Source organism: Cherax quadricarinatus, chromosome 2, assembly GCF_038502225.1.
Source record: "Cherax quadricarinatus isolate ZL_2023a chromosome 2, ASM3850222v1, whole genome shotgun sequence".
NCBI classification, from domain to species: domain Eukaryota; kingdom Metazoa; phylum Arthropoda; class Malacostraca; order Decapoda; family Parastacidae; genus Cherax; species Cherax quadricarinatus.
The window spans coordinates 69,042,077-69,064,500 of NC_091293.1; the positions used below are offsets into that span (position 1 = coordinate 69,042,077).

The window sequence follows — 22,424 nt, forward strand, 5'->3', positions numbered from 1 at the left end:
TATATATAGGTGGGGAGTGAGGTGTGAGTGACGCACGTGACCTGAGGAATGTCATGTTGGGATGAGGACGGGTAGACGATGAAATCATGTGACTCCTGTGTTGTTGGGTTGGTGGTGCTTAAGTATCATGTATGCCAAAGTTTTGGAAATTTTGTAGTTTCCAGTGTTGTGTTCTATAGTGTCGGTGACGGTGATTAGTGAGGCTTCTAGGTACCGTCGGCATTAAAGGTCTGGTTCTGTGAGAACGAGTTGTGCCACGAATACTCGCCGGGCACTTGCTATGAGTAACATGAACGTTTCCACCATAAACACATCATCTATCAAAGACCTCACTTTGAAACGCAGCCCCACACCTCTAACTTCTACAGCAGGCGTCTTCACTATCCCCTGTGGGTTCTGTCCCAAGAAATATGTAGGCGAGACAGGCAGAGATCTTGCAGTCCGCCTGAATGAGCATCGAAATGCCTCTAACAGAGACGATGTAAGGAACGTCTGAGTCCTCCACAGAGGCTCCACGGGGCATTTGATGAACTGGAATCAGGCACAACTCGTTCTCACAGAACCAGACCTCAGACATCGACGGTGCCTAGAAGCCTCACTAATCACCATCACTGACACTATAGAACGCAACACTGGAAACTACAAAATTTCAAAAACATTGGCATACATGATACTTAAGCACCACCAACCCAACAACACAGGAGTCACATGATTTCATCGTCTACCCGTCCTCATCCCAACATGACATTCCTCAGGTCACGTGCGTCACTCACACCTCACTCTCCGCCTATATATAATGTCTTTCTACCTCTATATGTTAGAAGTGATCAAGGTCCCAGGACCGAAACGTTTTCTAATAAATATGTCATAGTGTTTGCTTACGTGTGTTTCTAAACCAAGTTTATTGTTGGAGTCACATGATTTCATCGTCTACCCGTCCTCATCCCAACATGACATTCCTCAGGTCACGTGCGTCACTCACACCTCACTCTCCGCCTATATATAATGTCTTTCTACCTCTATATGTTAGAAGTGATCAAGGTCCCAGGACCGAAACGTTTTCTAATAAATATGTCATAGTGTTTGCTTACGTGTATTTCTAAACCAAGTTTATTGTTGGAGAATATGACACTAATATCAACTCTACGGCTTATTTATCTATCACAATTCAACTAATATGACATAATAAACAATATTAATAACATAGAAACATGGAATATACTCTAGAATGAATAAAATAAGTCATTACGTATGTCACGAGAGGTGTTGTGTTGTGTTGTTGTTGGGTATATAAAGGCCACTGAGAGTAAGCCGTCCATAATGGTGGTGAAGCAGCAGCTGAGGCGGTGGTGTTTTCTGTAGCCCTATATAACTCCAACAACATTGGAGGAGTTGGTAGAATCGCTGAATCACTAAAGAAGGAACCCTCTACCACCATCACTACAACCTTCTACCACTATTACAACTGTTACCACCATCACTACTACCTTCTACCACAATCACTACCACCATCAACCACTATCACAACTGCTTCCACTCTACCACCACCACCACCTTTGTATTTTTCTACAAACTTTTTCATAAATTGTATGTGTTTCTCACATTCTTGACCAAAGGGTTGGCACTAGAAGCTTTCTTTGGAGCCATGGTAGCTTATTTAGCACTTGCAAGCACTAAAATCAATGGAATATTATGAAATATTTCGTAGGAGCAAGTGAGGGAACCTTCACTCACTGGTAAACAATGGCACAATGGCTGGGAAGGCAGGCCCAGGCGGCTCAGAGCGTGAGTACGCGTCCCAGACACAGGATGATTAGCGAGTTAATGGACCATTTGCGAGCCAATGTTTAGACGAAATAATGGGACTATTTCCGAAATGGACGACTTTCAGGCCAGACGATTATTGAGGGACCACTGTACAGGTCTCCCTCAACATTCACGTTTTCAGCTTTCGCGGGCTTCACACATTCGCGAATTCCCAACCGCCAAATTCCCAGCCACCAAATTCCCAGCCGCCAAATCATATTCAAGTTTCCCGCCACCTGCGAGTCCCTACTACCCTCCCACCGACCCCCGCAACTGGCAGCCAGCCCTCCCACCACTCAGTGTGGTGAGTGTTTTGTTTGTTCATTATTTGCTATTAAACTACAGTATAAATAATGTAAACACATTCATGACTGTATATTGGAATGGCTATTTGAACAGGTATTAGACGGTGACATCATGTGTTTACTCTTGAACACAGCAAAGAATCAAACATTTCTGCTACTGCTAATAATAACAATAATAATAATAATAATAATAATAATAATAATAATAATAATAATAATAATAATAATAATAATACGATATAATTGAAGAAGGAAATTGTACAAAAATACGAGGGAGTGGTTAACACTTCGTCAGTGTGGCTTTTTGTTTATGCTGGAGTGAACATTAGTTTCCCTGCTCTTCCAAACATTTCACAATAATTCATTGTTTGGTGCTTGTAGATTGAGTGTGACTGGAGTGGTTGAGGCAGTGGTAGAGGCAGTGGTATAGGCAGTGATAGAGGCAGTGATAGAGGCAGTGGTAGAGGCAGTGGTAGAGGCAGTGGTAGAGGCAGTGGTAGAGGCAGTGGTAGAGGCAGTGGTAGAGGCAGTGGTAGAGGCAGTGATAGAGGCAGTGGTAGAGGCAGCGATAGAGGCAGTGGTAGAGGCAGCGATAGAGGCAGTGATATTTACTAACATATATGTTATAAATAATAATAGTACATTATGAATAACATTTATTATTATTATTATTATAAATGTTATTAATATTAACATGTACTATTATTATTTATAACATACGTATATGTTAGTAAATACCACTGCCTCACCCACTGCCTCTATCACTGCCTCTATCACTGCCTCTATCACTGCCTCTACCACTGCCTCAACCGTTGAATTATTGTGAAATGTTTGGAAGAGCAGGGAGATTAATGTTCACTCCAGCATAAACAAAGCCACACTGACGATGTGTCAACCACTCCCTCGTATTTTTGTACAATTTCCTTCTTCAATTATATCGTATTATTATTATTATTATTATTATTATTATTATTATTATTATTATTATTATTATTACTATTATTATTAGCAGTAGCAGAAATGTTTGATTCTTTGCTGTGTTCAAGAGTAAACACATGATGTCACCGTCCAATACCTGTTCAAATAGCCATTCCAATATGCAGTCATGAATGGGTTTACATTATTTATACTGTAGTTTAATAGCAGATAATGAACAAACAAAACACTCACCACACTGAGTGGTGGGAGGGCTGGCTGCCAGTTGCGGGGGTCAGAGGGAGGGTAGTAGGGACTCGCATTGGTTGAGGAAGTGGTGGAGTCTGTGGTATTTAATAACATACATGTTATTAAAGCATAACATGTATATATTTAGTACAACTTACGACATTTTCATGTATTTTATGATTGTTCATGGTTCAACAAGTTAAGCAGTATTGTATTATATTTCCCTACAATATGCTGTATAGCCCTTGTGGCTTAGCACTTCTTTTTGATTATAATAATAATAATTCCCTACAATATATTGGGGCACCAAACATTCATGGTTTTTCAACATTCGCGAGGCTCTTGATCCCCTAACCCTCGCGAATGTTGAGGGACACCTGTACATCAAAAACCCTGGTGCGTAAGCAATTAATAGAAAAAGGACATGAAACTAACTTCCACCACCCTCAACCTCTGCCAGCATCTGCTCCAGGGTGTGTACTATATTATACATACAATAACCACTTTATTTCATTACATTCTCTGTTTCTTATTTATAAATTACAGTGGTCCCTCGTTTTTCATAATTAATCTGTTCCTGGAGGTGCTACTATTATCAAAATCTACGATTTTCGAATCAATTTTCCCCATAAGAAATAATGTAAATACAATTAATCCGTTCCTGACACCCAGAAGTATCAACAACAATTTTTTTTTACCTTAAGGATAGATTTATATGCGCAAAAGAATGAACACTCAACATGACCGTTACCTTTATTGAAGGCTGTTGTTGAAGAATGGAAGACAGGGAGGAGAGAGGGAAGAGAGGTTATTGTTTGGAAGGGGAATCCCCCTCCATAAGGAGGAGAGGTTGGATAAATGCATGAGTGAGAGGGGTTGGATTTGAGTGGGACTTGCATATCAGGGCTTATTTCTTGGTTGTGCAAGAATGGTATATAATACCGACAATTTCTTGGGTAGCATTGAAAATTGGGTTGGGCAAATGTTTTGCTAGTGGGATGAATTGTAAAAGGCCTGCCTAGTATGGGCCAACAGGCCTGCTGCAGTGTTCCTCCTTTCTTATGTTCTTATGTTCTTATGACTCTAGGTCACTTCAGGGGCCACTTACCTAGCTTAAAACTCTTGTGGAAACCTCAAACGCATTCTCGGTGCTACCCGACGAATGTGAGTCGACTACTGGGATCGTCACGATGAATATTGTAGTTGTTGGGGATAGCCAGGTTAGATACATGGATAGGGCATTCTGCTTGAAGGACAGGAGTAGGAGACAGAGGGTTTGCTTTCCTGGGGCTGGGATGGAGGACATTGTTAGCCGGCTTGACAACATCATGAACGGTAATTGGATTAATCCTATTATTTGCCTCAGTGCTGGAGGCAATGATGTAGGCAAGCGCAGAAGTGAGGATTTAGTTAGAAAGTTCAGGACAGCTATAGACATAATTAGGAAGAAGGGGGGGACCCTGTTATATGTGGCATTTTGCCAAAAAGAAGTGTTGGTAATGAATGGTTGTCCAGAGCAATTGGTATTAATTGTTGGCTGGATAAACACTGTAAGGATAATGCAGTACCATTCATTGACAACTGGGACAACTTCTATGGCCGAAATGACATGTATGCCAGGGATGGGGTTCACTTATCCAGGGCAGGTGTGGGTTTTCTTGTTAACTCAGTTGAGGGGGTTGTTAGGACTTTAAACTAGGATTAGTTAGAGGTATGGGTTTAGAAATGATAAATAATGAGTATGGATATATTGACTTATGCTCTGATATTAAGAATCTTAATAGTAACTGTCATGGAGTAACTCCGGGTAATGATAATTTCAGGAATTGTGTAAAAACATAGATCAATAGGAAAAATGTGCAGAAGAAAAAACATATGATGGTATTTTATGCTAACAGTCGAAGTGCAAGAAATAAAATTAATGAACTACGTTTGGTAGCATGTGCTGGGAACTTTGACATCATTGCATTAACTGAAACATGGTATGATTTAAAGAGTCGGGATATGACTGCTGAGTGTAATATTCAGGGATTTAAGTTGTTCAATGTGGATAGATCTAATGGGAAGGGGGGAGGAGTTGCATCATATGTTCGAGAAAACATTAATTGTTGCATAAAAACAGGTATAAAAATAGATGGAGCAGTAACAGAATCTGTTTGGGTAGAGTTCGTAGAGGGTCAAGAAAAACTAATTCTAGGTGTAATATACCGACCTCCAGGCTTGGATCACGATAGAGGGAGACTTCTTTGGGACAAAATTGTTAGGGCTTCTAGACACAATAACATAGTCATAGTAGGGGACTTTAACTTTAGTCAAATTGACTGGAATTCTTTGACAGGTAATCTAGAGTCCAGTGACTTTATGGAAACAGTTCAGGACTGTTTTCTGAAGCAGAGCGTAACAAGAGCCTACCAGGGGTAATAATTTGCTAGACCTAGTCTTGTCAAATAAGGAAACACTCGTGAATAATCTGGAGATCACTGAAGAGCTTGGCGCAAGTGATCACAAATCAATCACTTTTAGCATTAACTGGGAATGCAAGAATAATGATAATACAGTAAAAATCCCTGATTTTCGTTCTGCCAATTATAATGGACTTAGGGAACACCTGTCTAATCTTGATTGGGGTTATCTAGCTAATGATTTTATTGACGATGATCATACTTATGATTATGAAGGGATCTGCTTTTATGATTGTTTTCTTAATAATGTACACCGTGCCCAGAGTATATACATTCCCCAGAGAGATATTAGGTCTAATAATAATGATCCCAAATGGGTTAACAGGAAGCTAAAGCATCTATTAGGGGAGAAAGGGGGAATTTATAGGCGCATCAGAAGAGGAGAGGTTAACCTTACTGACCAATATGTTCAGCTTAAAAGAGAAGTAAAAAAGGGGATTAGAAAGGCTAAACGTGACTATGAAATTAAAGTTGCTAATGAATCAAAGACTAATCCAAAGGGGTTCTTTCAAGTGTATAGGACGAAGGTGAAGGAAAAAGTAGGACCTCTGAAAATTGGGAATGGACAGCTGACGGATAAGGAACTGGAAATGTGTTCCTTATTTAATGACTATTTTTTGTCAGTTTTTACACAGGAAGATGTAAATGAGATTCCAGTAATTAACAATTATTTAGTTCCTGATGAATTTAAGTTAACTAATATTACTGTCACGAGGGACATGGTTATTAAACAGATAGACAAACTGAAGCAAAATAAGTCCCCGGGACCCGATGAGCTGTTTTCCAGGGTACTTAAGGAATGCAAGATGGAGCTTAGTCAGCCATTAACGAGTGTATTCAATGCGTCCATCCTTACCGGTGTTGTGCCAGAGTTGTGGAAGATGGCTAATGTGGTTCCTATATTCAAATCAGGGGATAAGTCCACTCCTTCAAATTACCGTCCAATAAGCCTGACATCTATAGTGGGCAAGTTATTAGAATCAATTATAGATGACATTATCAGAAGTCACCTTGAAGAGCATAACTTGATAAATGAATCTCAGCATGGATTCACGAGAGGTCGTTCCTGCCTGACAAACTTACTGACGTTCTTCAATAGAACATTTGAGGCAGTTGACAGTGATAAGGAATATGATATTGTTTATTTGGATTTTAGTAAAGCCTTCGATAGAGTACCTCACAAGAGACTCTTAAGAAAAGTGGCAGCTCATGGTATAGGAGGTAAAGTTCTAGCATGGATTGAGGCATGGCTTACCAATAGAAAGCAGAGAGTTACCATTAATGGAGTGAAATCTGAATGGGGATTAGTCACTAGTGGCATTCCACAAGGATCAGTTTTAGGCCCTCTCTTTTTCATAATTTACATTAATGACCTTGATGAAGGGATTACGAGTGACATGAGTAAGTTTGCTGATGATACAAAGATAGGCCGTATAATTCACTCTGAGGAGGATATCAATGAACTCCAGGACGATTTGGACAAATTAATGTCTTGGTCTGAAAAATGGCAGATGAAGTTCAATGTGGATAAGTGTAAGGTACTTGCCCTTGATAATGAAAATAACCCTCGAAGCTATAATCTAGGTGAAGTAGAGCTTGATCATACAGAATGTGAAAAAGACTTGGGAGTCATGGTAAGCAGAAATCTAAAGCCAAGACAGCAGTGCCTTAGTGTGCGCAACAAGGCCAACAGATTACTTGGATTTATCTCAAGAAGTATAAGTAACAGAAGTCCAGAAGTTATTTTGCAGCTCTATACATCACTAGTGAGGCCTCATTTAGATTATGCTGCTCAGTTTTGGTCTCCTTACTACAGGATGGATATAGACTCATTAGAGAACATACAGAGAATTGTAGATGAATGGTTCACAGAACCGTCACGTTGATAAATTAGACACATGTGCAACTCTTGGGTATCTTTATTAAGGAAACGTTTCGCAACACAGTGGCTTCATCAGTCCATACACAGGAGAAGCTTGAAGAATAGGAGGAGAATGAGGTAATCAGTCCCTCAACCTTGAGACGATGTGGTCAGTCCATCAATCTTGAGTAGAATACGGCATATGAGCGGAGAAGGAGCTTATAAACCGTAGGTAGGAGAGGTGCAGCAGTCATAGGTGGTGTCACATTTGCCCAATGTGGAAGTAGGTCGTGCCCAAGGGTTAGGCAAGCGAAGAATTCCCAAGTATTAAGATCCCAAGAAGTTGCAGTGTCTGACAGGTTTGTAGATGAATGGTTCAGAGAACTGACATGTTGATAAATCAGACACATGTGCAACTCTTGGGTACCTTTATTGAGGAAACGTTTCACCACACAGTGGCTTCATCAGTCAATACGTAGGAGAAACTTGAAGAACAGGAGGAGAATGAGGTAATCAGTCCCTCAACCTTGAGTCGATGTGTTCAGTCCATCAATCTTGAATAGAATATGTATTCTATTCAAGATTGATGGACTCACCACATCGACTCAAGGTTGAGGGACTGATTACCTCATTCTCCTCCTGTTCTTCAAGATTCTCCTTTGTATGGACTGATGAAGCCACTGTGTGGCGAAACATTTCCTCAATAAAGGTACCCAAGAGTTGCACATGTGTCTAATTTATCAACATGTCGGTTCTCTGAACCATTCATCTACTAATGTGACATTTTATTGTGGCAACGTTTCGCTCTCCAGGAGCTTTATCAAGCCATTACAAACAATACATGGACACAGAGGGTATATAAAGGCTCAGAGTGAGGTGCAATACTAGTGAGGCACCATTTCGATGTTCACTAGTGGTGGTAGTAGTAGTAGTAGTAGTAGTAGTGACAAAAGTAATACAATATGGTAGAGTAATTAATTCGTACCTGAGTAAAAGGATACAAAAGCTATTACGTACTTGCGTAACATAAAAATAGGTTGGACAAATATAAACTGGAAAGAGGCAGCTTGTTTCAGTGTTCACTCTCCGTAATGTGCTTTGTGTAGTATAACAGGAGAGACTATGTGATGGCAGGGTTTACTGTTTTCAAAAGGATTCTTGCTAAGACTTCGGAGATGGTGAAACTGCCGTTGTTTTGTTTAATTGTATTCGAAACAGCGATCAGTGCTGATTCGAGGCACTTGCGTCTGCGGAAATTAGTTTCTTTGATCACTAATTGGGCGTCTGATTTTCATGAGATGATTGGTGGAATTTCGGTGTTGTACACAGGCATTGTTCAAGTTATCGTTCCTACATGCGTAAATGTGTTCATTGAGGCGGGTGTCACCCGCCTTTTACTCATGTACGAATTAATTGCTCTACCATATTGTATTACTTTTGTCACTACTACTACTACTACTACTACTACTACCACTAGTGAACATCGAAATGGTACCTCACTAGTATTGCACCTCACTCTGAGCCTTTATATACCCTGTGTCCATGTATTGTTTGTAATGGCTTGATAAAGCTCCTGGAGAGCGAAACATTGCCACAATAAAATGTCACATTAGTTGCACTTGTGTCCTTTTACTTTACACTATCACAACTGCTTCCACTCTACCACCACCACCTTCATATTTTTCTACAAACTTTTTCTTAAATTATGTGTGTTTCTCACATTCTTTACCAAAGGGCTGGCATTAGAAGCTTTCCTTGGAGCCATGGTGACTTATTTAGCAGTTGCAAACACTAAAACGAATGGAATATTATGAAATATATCGTATGAACTCGTGGGATCATCCTCACTCACTGATAAACAATGGCACACTGGCTGGGAAAGGAGTGTGAGGCGGCTCGGGGCTGTGTGTACCTGTCCCAGACGAACTACTATTTGCGAGTCAATCTACGATTAGCGAGCCCATGTTTATATGAAAATATCCCATGATTTCCGAAATTTACGATTCTCGAGAACTACGATAATCGAGGGACCACTGTATGTACATTGTTTCAGCATTTTCCTTATGAAAATGTGATCTAGTGCAGTTAGCCTCACAAACAATCCATTTTCTCTTATAATAAGAGCATGGGAAGATCAAGATTCATCCTGGACCAGGGTCCAAGAGAACATGCAGACCAGGATGAATTACAACAAATGGATATGCTGAATGGTGAAGACAGAGTAAAAAACTGAAGTTAAATCAAGTTTATAAAATTGCTCACAAACGGTGTCCAGAATATCTTGCTACTAATTCTGTCAAGGCTGGGAACCGAAGCAATCATAGTACGAGAGGGAGAGAGCACAACTTTGTAGTACCCACAGTCAGTGGCCAGGCTTCAAATACCTTTTACTGTACAGCAATAAATGAATGGAACAGATTGCCTGTACATGTCAAAGCTAGTCACAGCATGAACCAGTTCAAGAAGAGAGCCAAAAGGTACCTAATGTATGTAGCGACAGAACGGGAGGAGAACGATTTTTTATTTTTTTTTTAGTTAACACATGTAAATGTATGTAACTCTGTTTACCTTATTCCTAGTATATATCCTTTAGAGTACAATAATAAGATATCTCCTACATTGTATAATAATAAGGTATTAAAAGAACCCCAATGGAAATAAGTCACTCTGTCTGACTTTTTTGGGTTATCCCAGGTTCTGTACACATATGCTGCTATGTATGATAATCTATGTAGTAACTGTATTTGTGTATACCTGAATAAACTTACTTATACGTACTATAGTCAGGGGGAGAGTAAATGGCAGATGCTGCCACTGCCACTATCACTCACCATATTATAGCCTATTTTATTCATTCTAGAGTAGTATATATCATGTTTCTATGTTATTTATATTGTTTATTATGTCATATTAGATGAACTGTGATAGATAAATAAGCTGTAGAGTTGATATTCATGTCATATTGAAGTGTATTTTGTTGTGCCTCCTGAGAGCAGGGATTCCCCTGGAATGGATTAATAGCTTTTCAATTAATTTAAATAAGGAAAATTGACACAGCATATGAACAAATCAGGATACGAACAAGGTCACAGAACGGATTAAATTCGTAAGCCAAGGTTCCACTGTATCAGTAAGGGGTGATTCCCTGATTGCTGACAAATTCGTTACTGATGTGGTCTTAGGAACGGAACTCCCTCGGTAAGTGAGGCGAGGCTGTATTTCAAGACATCCTAATATTGTAATACAAACCTAAATGAAGAACACTTGCTTGAAATAACACTGTAAAAAAAATAAAGAGACATTACAATTCTTTCCATGACATAGAACATAAAGGGGTTTTCCTATTTTAGGTAATGAACTTTAATACACTGCATATAATATTTACTTACCCTAAATGAACGGGGTTCCCATATTGCCATATTTTGCAGGGTCTTGCGATCAATAGCAATACCTACATCATCCATAACTGACTTCATATTCGTGTAGTTAGTGCCCAGCTCCAAACACCCAGCAGTAAGTCGTGTATCCCACAACTAATATTAAATAGAAAAAAACAAATATCTTGTGAATGGAGTACTGTACCTGTCATGACCATTTATTTATGATCAACGTGACTTTCTTTTACCTGTTAAAGCTTTCTAAATCAGTTATACATCACCACCATTAGTCATACATGAAATGGTTCATTGTAAACAAATGTCTTAATGCTGTGGAATGTCTGTGTGTGAGCAACAATAAAAAAAATTAACAACTTCAACAAAAATATAGAACTTAGATAAGGGTGAGGAATGGTTTATCTTGATGAATTTAGAAAAGGCATATCACAGGGGTGCCTAAAGAACAAAAAAAAGGCACAATGCCAGGCATAGGTAGTAGGTTACTTAAAGAAGTAGAGTTTTTGTTCAGACAATGAAGCTTAAGTTAGGATATGCAGAAAGGGAGACTTTTTAATGTAAAAGTAGACATCAGAAAGTGATCCGTAATAGTTATTTAACACAGGTATTGGTAGATGGAGGAGCAAGGGTCTAGTAACCCCTTCTCCTGTATACATTACTAAATTTAAAAAGAGAAACTTTTGTTTTTCTTTTTAGTCACCCTGCCTTGGTGGGATATGGCCAGTTTGTTCAAAAGCAAAATTGTAGATAGGGTTGTAAAATAAGTGAATGCAAAAGGCATGAAGAGAGGCACAGGATTAAAAGACAAAGAAACTGATACAAAGCTAGAGTTATCACAGTTGGCCCTTGCTGATAACACAATTCTTCTAAAAAATTCTGAAGAGAAGTTGTAAAGGTTAGTTAAGTTTAGGGTGATATGTAAATGAAGGTAATTAAAAGTGAACATAAAAAGAGCAAGGTGATGTGAGTAACAAAAAGTCTAGGCACTGAAAGACAATATCAGATTGGAGGGAGGGAGTATGGAGAAAGTCAATGAAAGATTAGGTGAATCAAATAATAGACAAGGTAAAAGGGTAGGTGGTATGTTAAGGTATCTATGGAAAGAAAGCAATTTATATACTGAGGGAAAAAGGGGACTGAACCAAAGTATAGCGGTACCAACACTTTTATATAGGTGTGAGACATGGGCTTCAAACGTTGCAGCAAGGAGGAGGCTACAGGAAGTGGAGATGTCAATGCTTGAGAGCAATATGGGATGTGAATATTATACAACAATCTTTCCTCAGAGGAATGAGGAGAAGTTGAAAGAATGGAGCACAATTTGGAAGGTGCTGGAGAAATATGGAAAACAAAGAATGGACTTGGAAGTTGGAAACAATACAGGAAGCATGACAAACTCACCAGGGATTCAAACAAGCCAGAAATTAATGTACTTCCTACAAATTTACTTCAAGTCAGGTTTGAAAGTCAAGTCCAAATAGCTGGAGTACCCTTCCCCTCCTAATTTGTATACACAGATACACATACATAAATACAAACATACATACATGAAAAAACACACACTGGGAAGATATATCCATGGGAAGACACAGCTGTGGGAAGACACATCTGTGGGAAGACACAGCTGTGGGAAGACGTGTCTGTGGAAAGACGTGTCTGTGGAAAGACGTGTCTGTGGGAAGACGTGTCTGTGGGAAGACGTGTCTGTGGGAAGACGTGTCTGTGGGAAGACGTGTCTGTGGGAAGACGTGTCTGTGGGAAGACGTGTCTGTGGGAAGACGTGTCTGTGGGAAGACGTGTCTGTGGGAAGACGTGTCTGTGGGAAGACGTGTCTGTGGGAAGACGTGTCTGTGGGAAGACGTGTCTGTGGGAAGACGTGTCTGTGGGAAGACGTGTCTGTGGGAAGACGTGTCTGTGGGAAGACGTGTCTGTGGGAAGACGTGTCTGTGGGAAGACGTGTCTGTGGGAAGACGTGTCTGTGGGAAGACGTGTCTGTGGGAAGACGTGTCTGTGGGAAGACGTGTCTGTGGGAAGACGTGTCTGTGGGAAGACGTGTCTGTGGGAAGACGTGTCTGTGGGAAGACGTGTCTGTGGGAAGACGTGTCTGTGGGAAGACGTGTCTGTGGGAAGACGTGTCTGTGGGAAGACGTGTCTGTGGGAAGACGTGTCTGTGGGAAGACGTGTCTGTGGGAAGACGTGTCTGTGGGAAGACGTGTCTGTGGGAAGACGTGTCTGTGGGAAGACGTGTCTGTGGGAAGACGTGTCTGTGGGAAGACGTGTCTGTGGGAAGACGTGTCTGTGGGAAGACGTGTCTGTGGGAAGACGTGTCTGTGGGAAGACGTGTCTGTGGGAAGACGTGTCTGTGGGAAGACGTGTCTGTGGGAAGACGTGTCTGTGGGAAGACGTGTCTGTCTGTGGGAAGACGTGGCTGTGGGCAGCCGTGTCTGTGGGAAGACGTGTCTGTGGGAAGACGTGTCTGTGGGAAGACGTGTCTGTGGGAAGACGTGTCTGTGGGAAGACGTGTCTGTGGGAAGACGTGTCTGTGGGAAGACGTGTCTGTGGGAAGACGTGTCTGTGGGAAGACGTGTCTGTGGGAAGACGTGTCTGTGGGAAGACGTGTCTGTGGGAAGACGTGTCTGTGGGAAGACGTGTCTGTGGGAAGACGTGTCTGTGGGAAGACGTGTCTGTGGGAAGACGTGTCTGTGGGAAGACGTGTCTGTGGGAAGACGTGTCTGTGGGAAGACGTGTCTGTGGGAAGACGTGTCTGTGGGAAGACGTGTCTGTGGGAAGACGTGTCTGTGGGAAGACGTGTCTGTGGGAAGACGTGTCTGTGGGAAGACGTGTCTGTGGGAAGACGTGTCCGTGGGAAGACGTGTCCGTGGGAAGACGTGTCCGTGGGAAGACGTGTCCGTGGGAAGACGTGTCCGTGGGAAGACGTGTCCGTGGGAAGACGTGTCCGTGGGAAGACGTGTCCGTGGGAAGACGTGTCCGTGGGAAGACGTGTCCGTGGGAAGACGTGTCCGTGGGAAGACGTGTCCGTGGGAAGACGTGTCCGTGGGAAGACGTGTCCGTGGGAAGACGTGTCCGTGGGAAGACGTGTCCGTGGGAAGACGTGTCCGTGGGAAGACGTGTCCGTGGGAAGACGTGTCCGTGGGAAGACGTGTCCGTGGGAAGACGTGTCCGTGGGAAGACGTGTCTGTGGGAAGACGTGTCTGTGGGAAGACGTGTCTGTGGGAAGACGTGTCTGTGGGAAGACGTGTCTGTGGGAAGACGTGTCTGTGGGAAGACGTGTCTGTGGGAAGACGTGTCTGTGGGAAGACATATCTGTGGGAAGAATCTGCATTACAGGTATCAGTTGGACAAACATAGAGGAGGAGGTAGAACACTGTGACACTGGTGAGAGCAAGTCATGGAGGTAGCAGCAACAGTAGACAGATACAACTTAGCAGTAGAAGACTAATGATTCCAGAGTACCAGTAAGTTCATTCACTAGTAAAACAAGTAGTTTTCCCCCTCAATCTCATCAAGGATTTTGCCAGAGAACTGGAAGGGAGGCTTTTAGAGGATAAACCCTGGTGAAACCAAGTGGTCAATGATACCTGAAGCGGCACATCTCTACCATGACCTATCTTGTTATTGATGCTGAGAATCATTATATATTATATACACAAAAAAATGCTAAACATATATGGTCCAATTTGGAGCTACTGATGCCTATAAGACATCTGAGGAATAACACTGATCAGAGCAGGAACCTGAGGATCTGAGAATGATGGAAGAATTAAAACTACCAAAATTTAGTACCATACTTTTACAAGTTCAAACAGTAACCCCCATTTACATACTCTGTTGGTGTATAATTAATCACAAAGATGTTAATATAAAGGCAAAAATATTAACAAATTAATAAAGTAGAAAAATTATTAGTCTGAGGTACTAACATTTAATAGTAAATCACAAACATCAGTTAATAGACAATAGAAGCAAATACTTTATAGCAAAATAATTACATGTATAAAGTATAATGTTAATAAAACTGCAACAAATATTAGACTGCTTATCAATACACAACAAAATATCACAGAAAAGTGTGACAGGTACCTGGTACATTTACAGAAAAATAGTCATGCATTTATTACAGGAAAAAGGAATTTAATTTTTAACTACATTACTAAAATGATTCTTTATCATGGTGTTTGCTATAAGCAGCACTGCGTAAACTCTACTAAATGCTCCAACTTACCTTCCTATTTTCATATTTCTTTATTTTACGTGCTCTAACTCCATAGCGTAAAGCTCGGTGGACGTATTTAATGGCAATGGAATAGCAGTTCTGCTTGCGGCCAAAAAAATGCTGTAAGGACAAACAATATACGTACAATATTTAGCAAATATTTCATATAGTACAGTAATTTAAATTCATAACAGTAATAAAAAGACACACACTCCACCCCCCATTCACCTGCTAATCAACCCAATCACCCATCTACCTCTCACCAAACACTCACTATTCACCACCTTTCCACTCTTATATAAGACTCAATGTATCAACCCTTAATCTATTCAAACCCCTCTTCTGTGTCCACAAGTTTTAAAAATATAATTATTTTGTCTTCTGTAATGGTAAAGAATCTTTTCATAAAAGTAATGATATAAAAAATTAGGGATGGGACAATACCATAATTTTTGATGATACAATACAGTACTCAATTTTTGGTTGATAACAATACTTTTCAATATTTTTTATTTTTAAAATTATGATAATTATGTTCAATATATAAGAGAAGTCTTACTACTCCCTAGGTATTAAATAACCCAGGAAGGTTAAATAACTTAATTTCTCTGAGATGACAATGTTATTACTCATTACTAGTTACAGGTACCCACATGAGGCTTACAAATTGAAAAATAAAGAAAAAATATGAATTTCCCTACAAAAGTAGCTATATTAAACAGAAGACTAAAATGTCCAACACTCTTATAATACTTTTAAAACTAATTTTAGATTGAAAAATCATAACCTGAACAACAACCCCTTTCCACTGACAAACTGAATTAACTGTCATATTTCCATTATACAGCCTAGGTTTTTAAATACATACAAAAAATAGAGAAAATATGTATTATTCTATACACAAATAACCCGCACATAAAAGAGAGAAGCTTACGACGACGTTTCGGTCCAACTTGGACCATTGACAAAGTCACACTAACCAGAAGTGGAGCAGGACGGCTATATATAGGCAGGAAGAGGTGGTGGTGGTAGTAGTAGTAGTACAAGAATGGTATGTAATACCAACAAGATGAAATTAAGACACATGCGCAACACCCAGGCATCCCTATCGTAGACGTTTCGCCATCCAGCCAGCCACTGGATGGCGAAACGTCCACAACAAAGACAACCAAACCGTCTTGGCTACCCTTCCCATTTCATAGACTCTGCCCTCTCACGTGCCAAATGCAATTTCTTCTCTCCCAAACTCTCTACTCCTGGGAACTCTTCTATCCTCTGCCTTCCCTACATTTCCGGTCTTTCTAATCTCAACAATTCTCTCCATCCCTTAGACATCAAGCTTACCTTCCGCCAGACTAACACTCTTCGCACTGATCTCGTTCATACCTCTCCTCCCTCTACAGATGTTCCTGGTGTCTACTTTATTTCTTGCTCCTCCTGTCCTCTTCAATACTTCGGAGAAACTGGTCGATCTCTTTCTGACAGACTTAGGGAGCACAAAAATAGTGTTAGGCTTGCCGACACTAACAATGCTCTTTTCTGTCACGTCAGAGATCATAGCCATCCTACTGACTGGTCTTCTGCTAAAACTGTCTTCCCTACTTCCAACTCGAACAGTCGCTGTCTAGTTGAATCCTCTCTAATACACAACTTTCCTTGTATGAACCTTAGCCCTGGCTTAGTCTCTGTAGATGCCTTCCTCTCCCACTACATTGTAAAATGCTCCAAACTTCAGAACACCCGTGACTTAACCTGACTCCTCATTTTTTCTTTTTCTTTTTCTTCTCCCTCTTCCCCTTTCCTCTTTCCTTTTCTCCTCTGGGTTGTCTTTCTCTCTTCTGTCTCGTGTTTCTGTTCCTTCTTCATTTATTTCACCACTTCCCCTTTCACGCACCTCTGTGCGCTTGCTCTCCCTCAGTGGGCACCTAGCTCTCTTGCAGTGCTCCCATTCCTTTGTATTTGACTGGCTCGTCCTCCTTATTTCCCACTTCTACCACTACCACTACTACTACAACTACTGATGAAATTAAGACACATGTGCGGCGTCTGGTTGTCTTTGTTGTGGACATTTCGCCATCCAGTGGCTGGCTGGATGGCGAAACGTCTACGATAGGGATGCCCGGGTGTTGCGATGTGTCGTAATTTCATCTTGTCGGAATTACATACCATTCTTGTACTACTACTACTACTACCACCACCTCTTCCTGCCTATATATAGCCGTCCTGCTCCACTTCTGGTTAGTGTGACTTTGTCAATGGTCCAAGTCGGACTGAAACATCGTCGTAAGCTTCTCTCTTTTATGTGCGGGTTATTTGTGTATCGTTCCAGTCACGGTATTGTGCCTTTTTTGTTATTTATGTATTATTCTAAAACTTGAAATTAAAAACAATATACAGTGGACCCCCGGTTAACGATTTTAATCCGTGCAAGAGGGGTAATCGTTATGCGAAATAATCGTTATGTGAATGAATTTTCCCCATAAGAAATAATGGAAATAAAATTAATCCGTGTAAGACACCCAAAAGTATGAAAAAAAAATTTTTTTACCACATGAAATGTTAATTTTAATACACACAAACTGAAAAAGGCATGCACACTTACATGACACTTACTTTTATTGAAGATCTGGTGATGATTGATGGGATGGGAGGAGGGGAGAGCATTATCTTCTTACTGTTTAGAAGGGGAATCCCCTTCCATTAGGACTTGAGGTAGCAAGTCCTTTTCCGGGGTTACTTCCCTTCTTCTTTTAATGCCACTAGGACCAGCTTGAGAGTCACTGGACCTCTGTCGCACAACAAATCTGTCCATAGAGCTCTGTACCTCCCGTTCCTTTACGATTTGTCTAAAATGGGCCACAACATTGTCATTGAAATAGTCACCAGCACGGCTTGCAACAGCTGTGTCAGGGTGATTTTCATCCATAAAGGTTTGCAGTTCAACCCACTGTGCACACATTTCCTTAATTTTTGAAGTAGGCACAATGGATTCCACAACTGGCATAGGCTTCTCAGGGTTAGCCCCAAACCCTTCAAAATCTTTCTTAATTTCCATACTAATTCTCACCCTTTTTACCACAGGGTTGGCACTAGAAGCTTTCTTGGGGCCCATGGTCACTTATTTTCCAGAAACAGCACCGAAAACACTGTAATAATACGAAATATTCCGATTGTATGCTTGGATGTTATTGCGGAGGCTGGCTGGTAAACAATGCCACCGGCGGAACATGTGAGCGTGGCTCAGGCCGCACATTGGAAGCGTCTCGGACGAAAATCGGTAAGCGGGTTTTTAAGCGGTATGCGAGGCAAAATTTTTGCAATTAAAGTAAGCGGTATGCGAAATAATCGCTATGTGATGCCATCGTTATGCGGGGGTCCACTGTACATACATTATTCTAACAGCTACTATTAAAACTTCTCAAACTGAAGTTAAAGAACATCAGCATCTCCCTATTTTCAGAAGTTGATTTGTTCTTATGACAACAAGAGATATTCCCTCCAATGCTGATCCATTTTTCACTACTGAAGAGAGGTGAACTCAGATACTGGCTGGGCTTGCCAGAGATGGAAGAACTATCATAATTTCAACTCTGCTCCAGTGGGTTTCCTTCTCTATGAAATACAGTCTCTTCTCACTTACTGACGGAGTTCCATTCCTAAGACCATGTTGGTAAACAAATTCGTTGCTAATTGAGGAGCCACCCCTTACTGATACTTCAAAAATGCACTACCCAAAATTAAGACATTCAATTTTATGTTTGATGTAAAAATCCTTTCAGTCCATTCATTATTAACAGTAACGCAACATGCAATATATCAATAACTTACTTCCGAGATATTCCAGGAAATGCGTGCATAGCTGATTTTGGGATTTTTTTTTTTTGAGAAAATCACAATTTTTTTAGTCTTTGCTTAGGATAAGAGCCTCTATAATTACCCTTCAGGCACAAAACATTTTCTGTAATGGTCACAGTCACTTTTTTTTTTTAATCCTTCCCATCCCTCCCTCCACTGCCCACCCTTCAATATCTCTCCATATAATATCAGTTTTATTAATTTGGGTATCTTTATCATACCTGGAGTTTACCTGGAGAGGGTTTCGGGGGTCAATGCCTCCATGGCTCGGTCTGAGACCAAGCCTCATGGTGGATCAGCGTCTGATCAACCAGGCTGTTACTGCTGGCTGCACGCAAGCTGACGTACGAACCATAGCACAGTTGGTCAGGTACTAACTTTAGGTGCCTGCCCAGTGCCTTCTTAAAGACAACCAGGGGTCTATTGGTAATCCCCCTTATGTATGCTGGGAGGGAGTTGAACAGTCTTGGACCCCGGACGCTCATTGTGTTGTCTCTCAATGTATTCATGGCGCACCTGCTTTTCATCAGGGGAATGCTGCATTTCCTGCCGAGTCTTTTACTTTCATAGTTCTGGTCACCGTATTACAGAATGGATATAAATGCTCTGGAAAACGTACAGAGGAGGATGACAAAGATGATCCCATGTATCAGAAATCTTCCCTACGAGGATAGACTGAGGGCCCTGAACCTGCACTCTCTCGAAAGGCGTAGAATTAGGGGGGATATGATCGAGGTGTATAAATGGAAAACAGGAATAAATAAAGGGGATGTAAATAGCGTGCTGAAAATTTCCAGCCAAGACAGGACTCGCAGCAATGGTTTCAAGTTGGAAAAATTCAGATTCAGAAAGGATATAGGAAAGCACTGGTTTGGTAATAGAGTTGTGGATGAGTGGAACAAACTCCCGAGTACAGTTATTCAGGCTAAAACGTTGTGTAGTTTTAAAAATAGGTTAGATAAATACATGAGTGGGTGGGTGTGAGTTGGACCTGACTAGCTTGTGCTGCTGGGTCTGGTGCAGTGCTCCAACCTTGAGTGGAGATGATCAGACTGGGTGGGTCATTGGGCTAATCTGGGGGGGGGGGAGGTCATTGGTCTAATCTGGGGGGGACATGGACCTGCTCCGCATGGGTCAGTAGGCCTGTTGCAGTGTTCCTTCTTTTTTTATGTTTTTATGTGATTTTCATGTGCAGGTTTGATACCAATCCCTCCAGGACCTTCCAAGTTTATATTATCGTGTATCTCTCTCGTCTGCATTCCAGGGAATACAGATCAAAGACCTTCAACCGTTCCCAGTAATTTAGGTGCCTTATCATACTTACGTGTGCTGTGAAAGTTCTTTGTACACTCTCCAGGCCTGCAATGTAGCCAGCCTTCAAGGGGCCGTTAGTGTACAGCAGTATTCCAGCCTAGAGAGCACAAGCGATTTGAAGAGAATCATCATGGGCTTGGCGTCCCTAGTTTTGAAGGTTCTCATTATCCATCCTATCATTTTCCTAGCAGATGAGGCAGATGCACTGTTGTGGTCTTTGAAGGCGAGATCCTCTGACATTATCACTCCTAGGTCCTTCACATTACTTTTTCGCTCTATTGTATGGTTAGAATTTGTCGTATACAGTGATACATTTTTAATTTCCTCAGGTTTCCCATATCTGAGTAGTTGAAATTTCTCCTCAATAAACTTCATATTGTTTTGAGTGGCCCATTCGAATACTGGGTTGATGTCCGCTTGGAGTCTTGCGATGTCTTCTATGGAGGTCACTGCCATGATAATCCGGGTGTCATCCACAAAGGAAGACACAGAGCTATGGCTTACGTCTCTATGTTATACCTATTATTATTCTGGAATAAATATGAGAGGTAGATAACCTTTATTGATAGTAATACTACAATTATTTAATATTTTATAGTGGGGTGAGGCATACCACCTTGCATCATGGGAAATCACGAGTTACTGAGACACTGTTCCGCCTTCTCTCTCTGCTATAGCTAGCTCCGCCCACTTTGTAATAATGCCAAATGGTGAATTAAATACGTATATTATAAAGAATAAATAAAAAATAAATAAAAAGGAATCTCCAACTTGATAACTTTGTTGTAATTTGCATAAATCTTACATATTACAGAAAGCAATAAAAAAGTAAAATACACATACAGTACACTCATTACTTACCTTAAAATATTTGTAGTCCTAATGTAGGGTGAGAGGTGAGTATTTATTGTAGAAAGAGGAACAACAACAACAAAGAATGGAAGAAGTACAAAAAGTTCACAGTAAAGGGGTTAGCTGGTGAGTTTGTCTGCGTGTTTACATTCTCGGTATCTCTTGTGGCAGCTTAAGAAATTATTAAACTCAGTGAACAAGGTATGGCAATGGTAGTGATAATAATAATAATAATAATAATAATAATAATAATAATAATTAATAATAATAAAAATAATACTCTTCCCTCCTTGCATCACTTCTACTTTGTAAAAACCTCTCATATGCTAACTTTTTCTCTCTTACTACTCTCTTGACAGCATTATTCCACCAATCACTCTTCTTCCCTCCTGCACCCACTTTCCTGTAACCACAAACTTCTGCCGAACACTCTAACACTACATTCTTAAACTTACCCCATACATCTTCTACCCCAATGCCTGTATTTTTCACTAGTGAAAAACCCTGCCTTGAAAGGTGCTCTTAGTGTGCAGCAATATTCCAGACTGGATAGAACAAGTAACCTGAAGAGTGTCATCATGGGCTTGGCATCCCAGGTTTTGAAGGTTCTCATTATCCATCCTGTCATTATTCTAGAAGATACAATTGATACAGTGTTATGGTCCTTGAAGATGAGATCCTCTGACATGATCACCCCCAGGTCTTTGACATCAGTTTTTCGCTCTATTGTGTGGTTGGAATTTGTTTTATACTCCGATGAAGTTTTGATTTCCTCACATTTTCCATATCGGAGTAATGGAAATTTCTCATCACTGAACTTCATATTGTTTTCTGCAGCCCATTTAAAGACTTGGTTGATGTCCGCCTGGAGTCTTGCAGTGTCTTCAATGGAGGACACTGTCAATTCAATTCAATTGAAGTTTATTCTCTAAAATGGTTACAATGTGAGGTTTACAGGTTTTGGGTATTTTGTGGTTTACATGTTTTTATTTATTATCACACTGGCCGATTCCCACCAAGGCAGGGTGGCCCGAAAAAGAAAAACTTTCACCATCATTCACTCCATCACTGTCTTGCCAGAAGGGTGCTTTACACTACAGTTTTTAAACTGCAACATTAACACCCCTCCTTCAGAGTGCAGGCATTGTAATTCCCATCTCCAGGACTCAAGTCCGG

General features: G+C 40.8%; 1 protein-coding gene across 1 annotated transcript in view; it reads right to left on the reverse strand.

Moving 5' to 3' along the window:
* Positions 1-22,424, reverse strand: part of mRpL20 (mitochondrial ribosomal protein L20) — a 90,991-nt gene that overhangs the window by 33,796 nt on the left and 34,771 nt on the right. Inside the window, exons 3-4 of the mRNA XM_070089702.1 lie at positions 15,237-15,347; positions 10,988-11,131 (exon numbers count right to left, since the gene is read on the reverse strand). Coding sequence (XP_069945803.1) covers positions 10,988-11,131; positions 15,237-15,347 — 255 coding nt within the window. The remainder of the gene's footprint in view (positions 1-10,987; positions 11,132-15,236; positions 15,348-22,424) is intronic.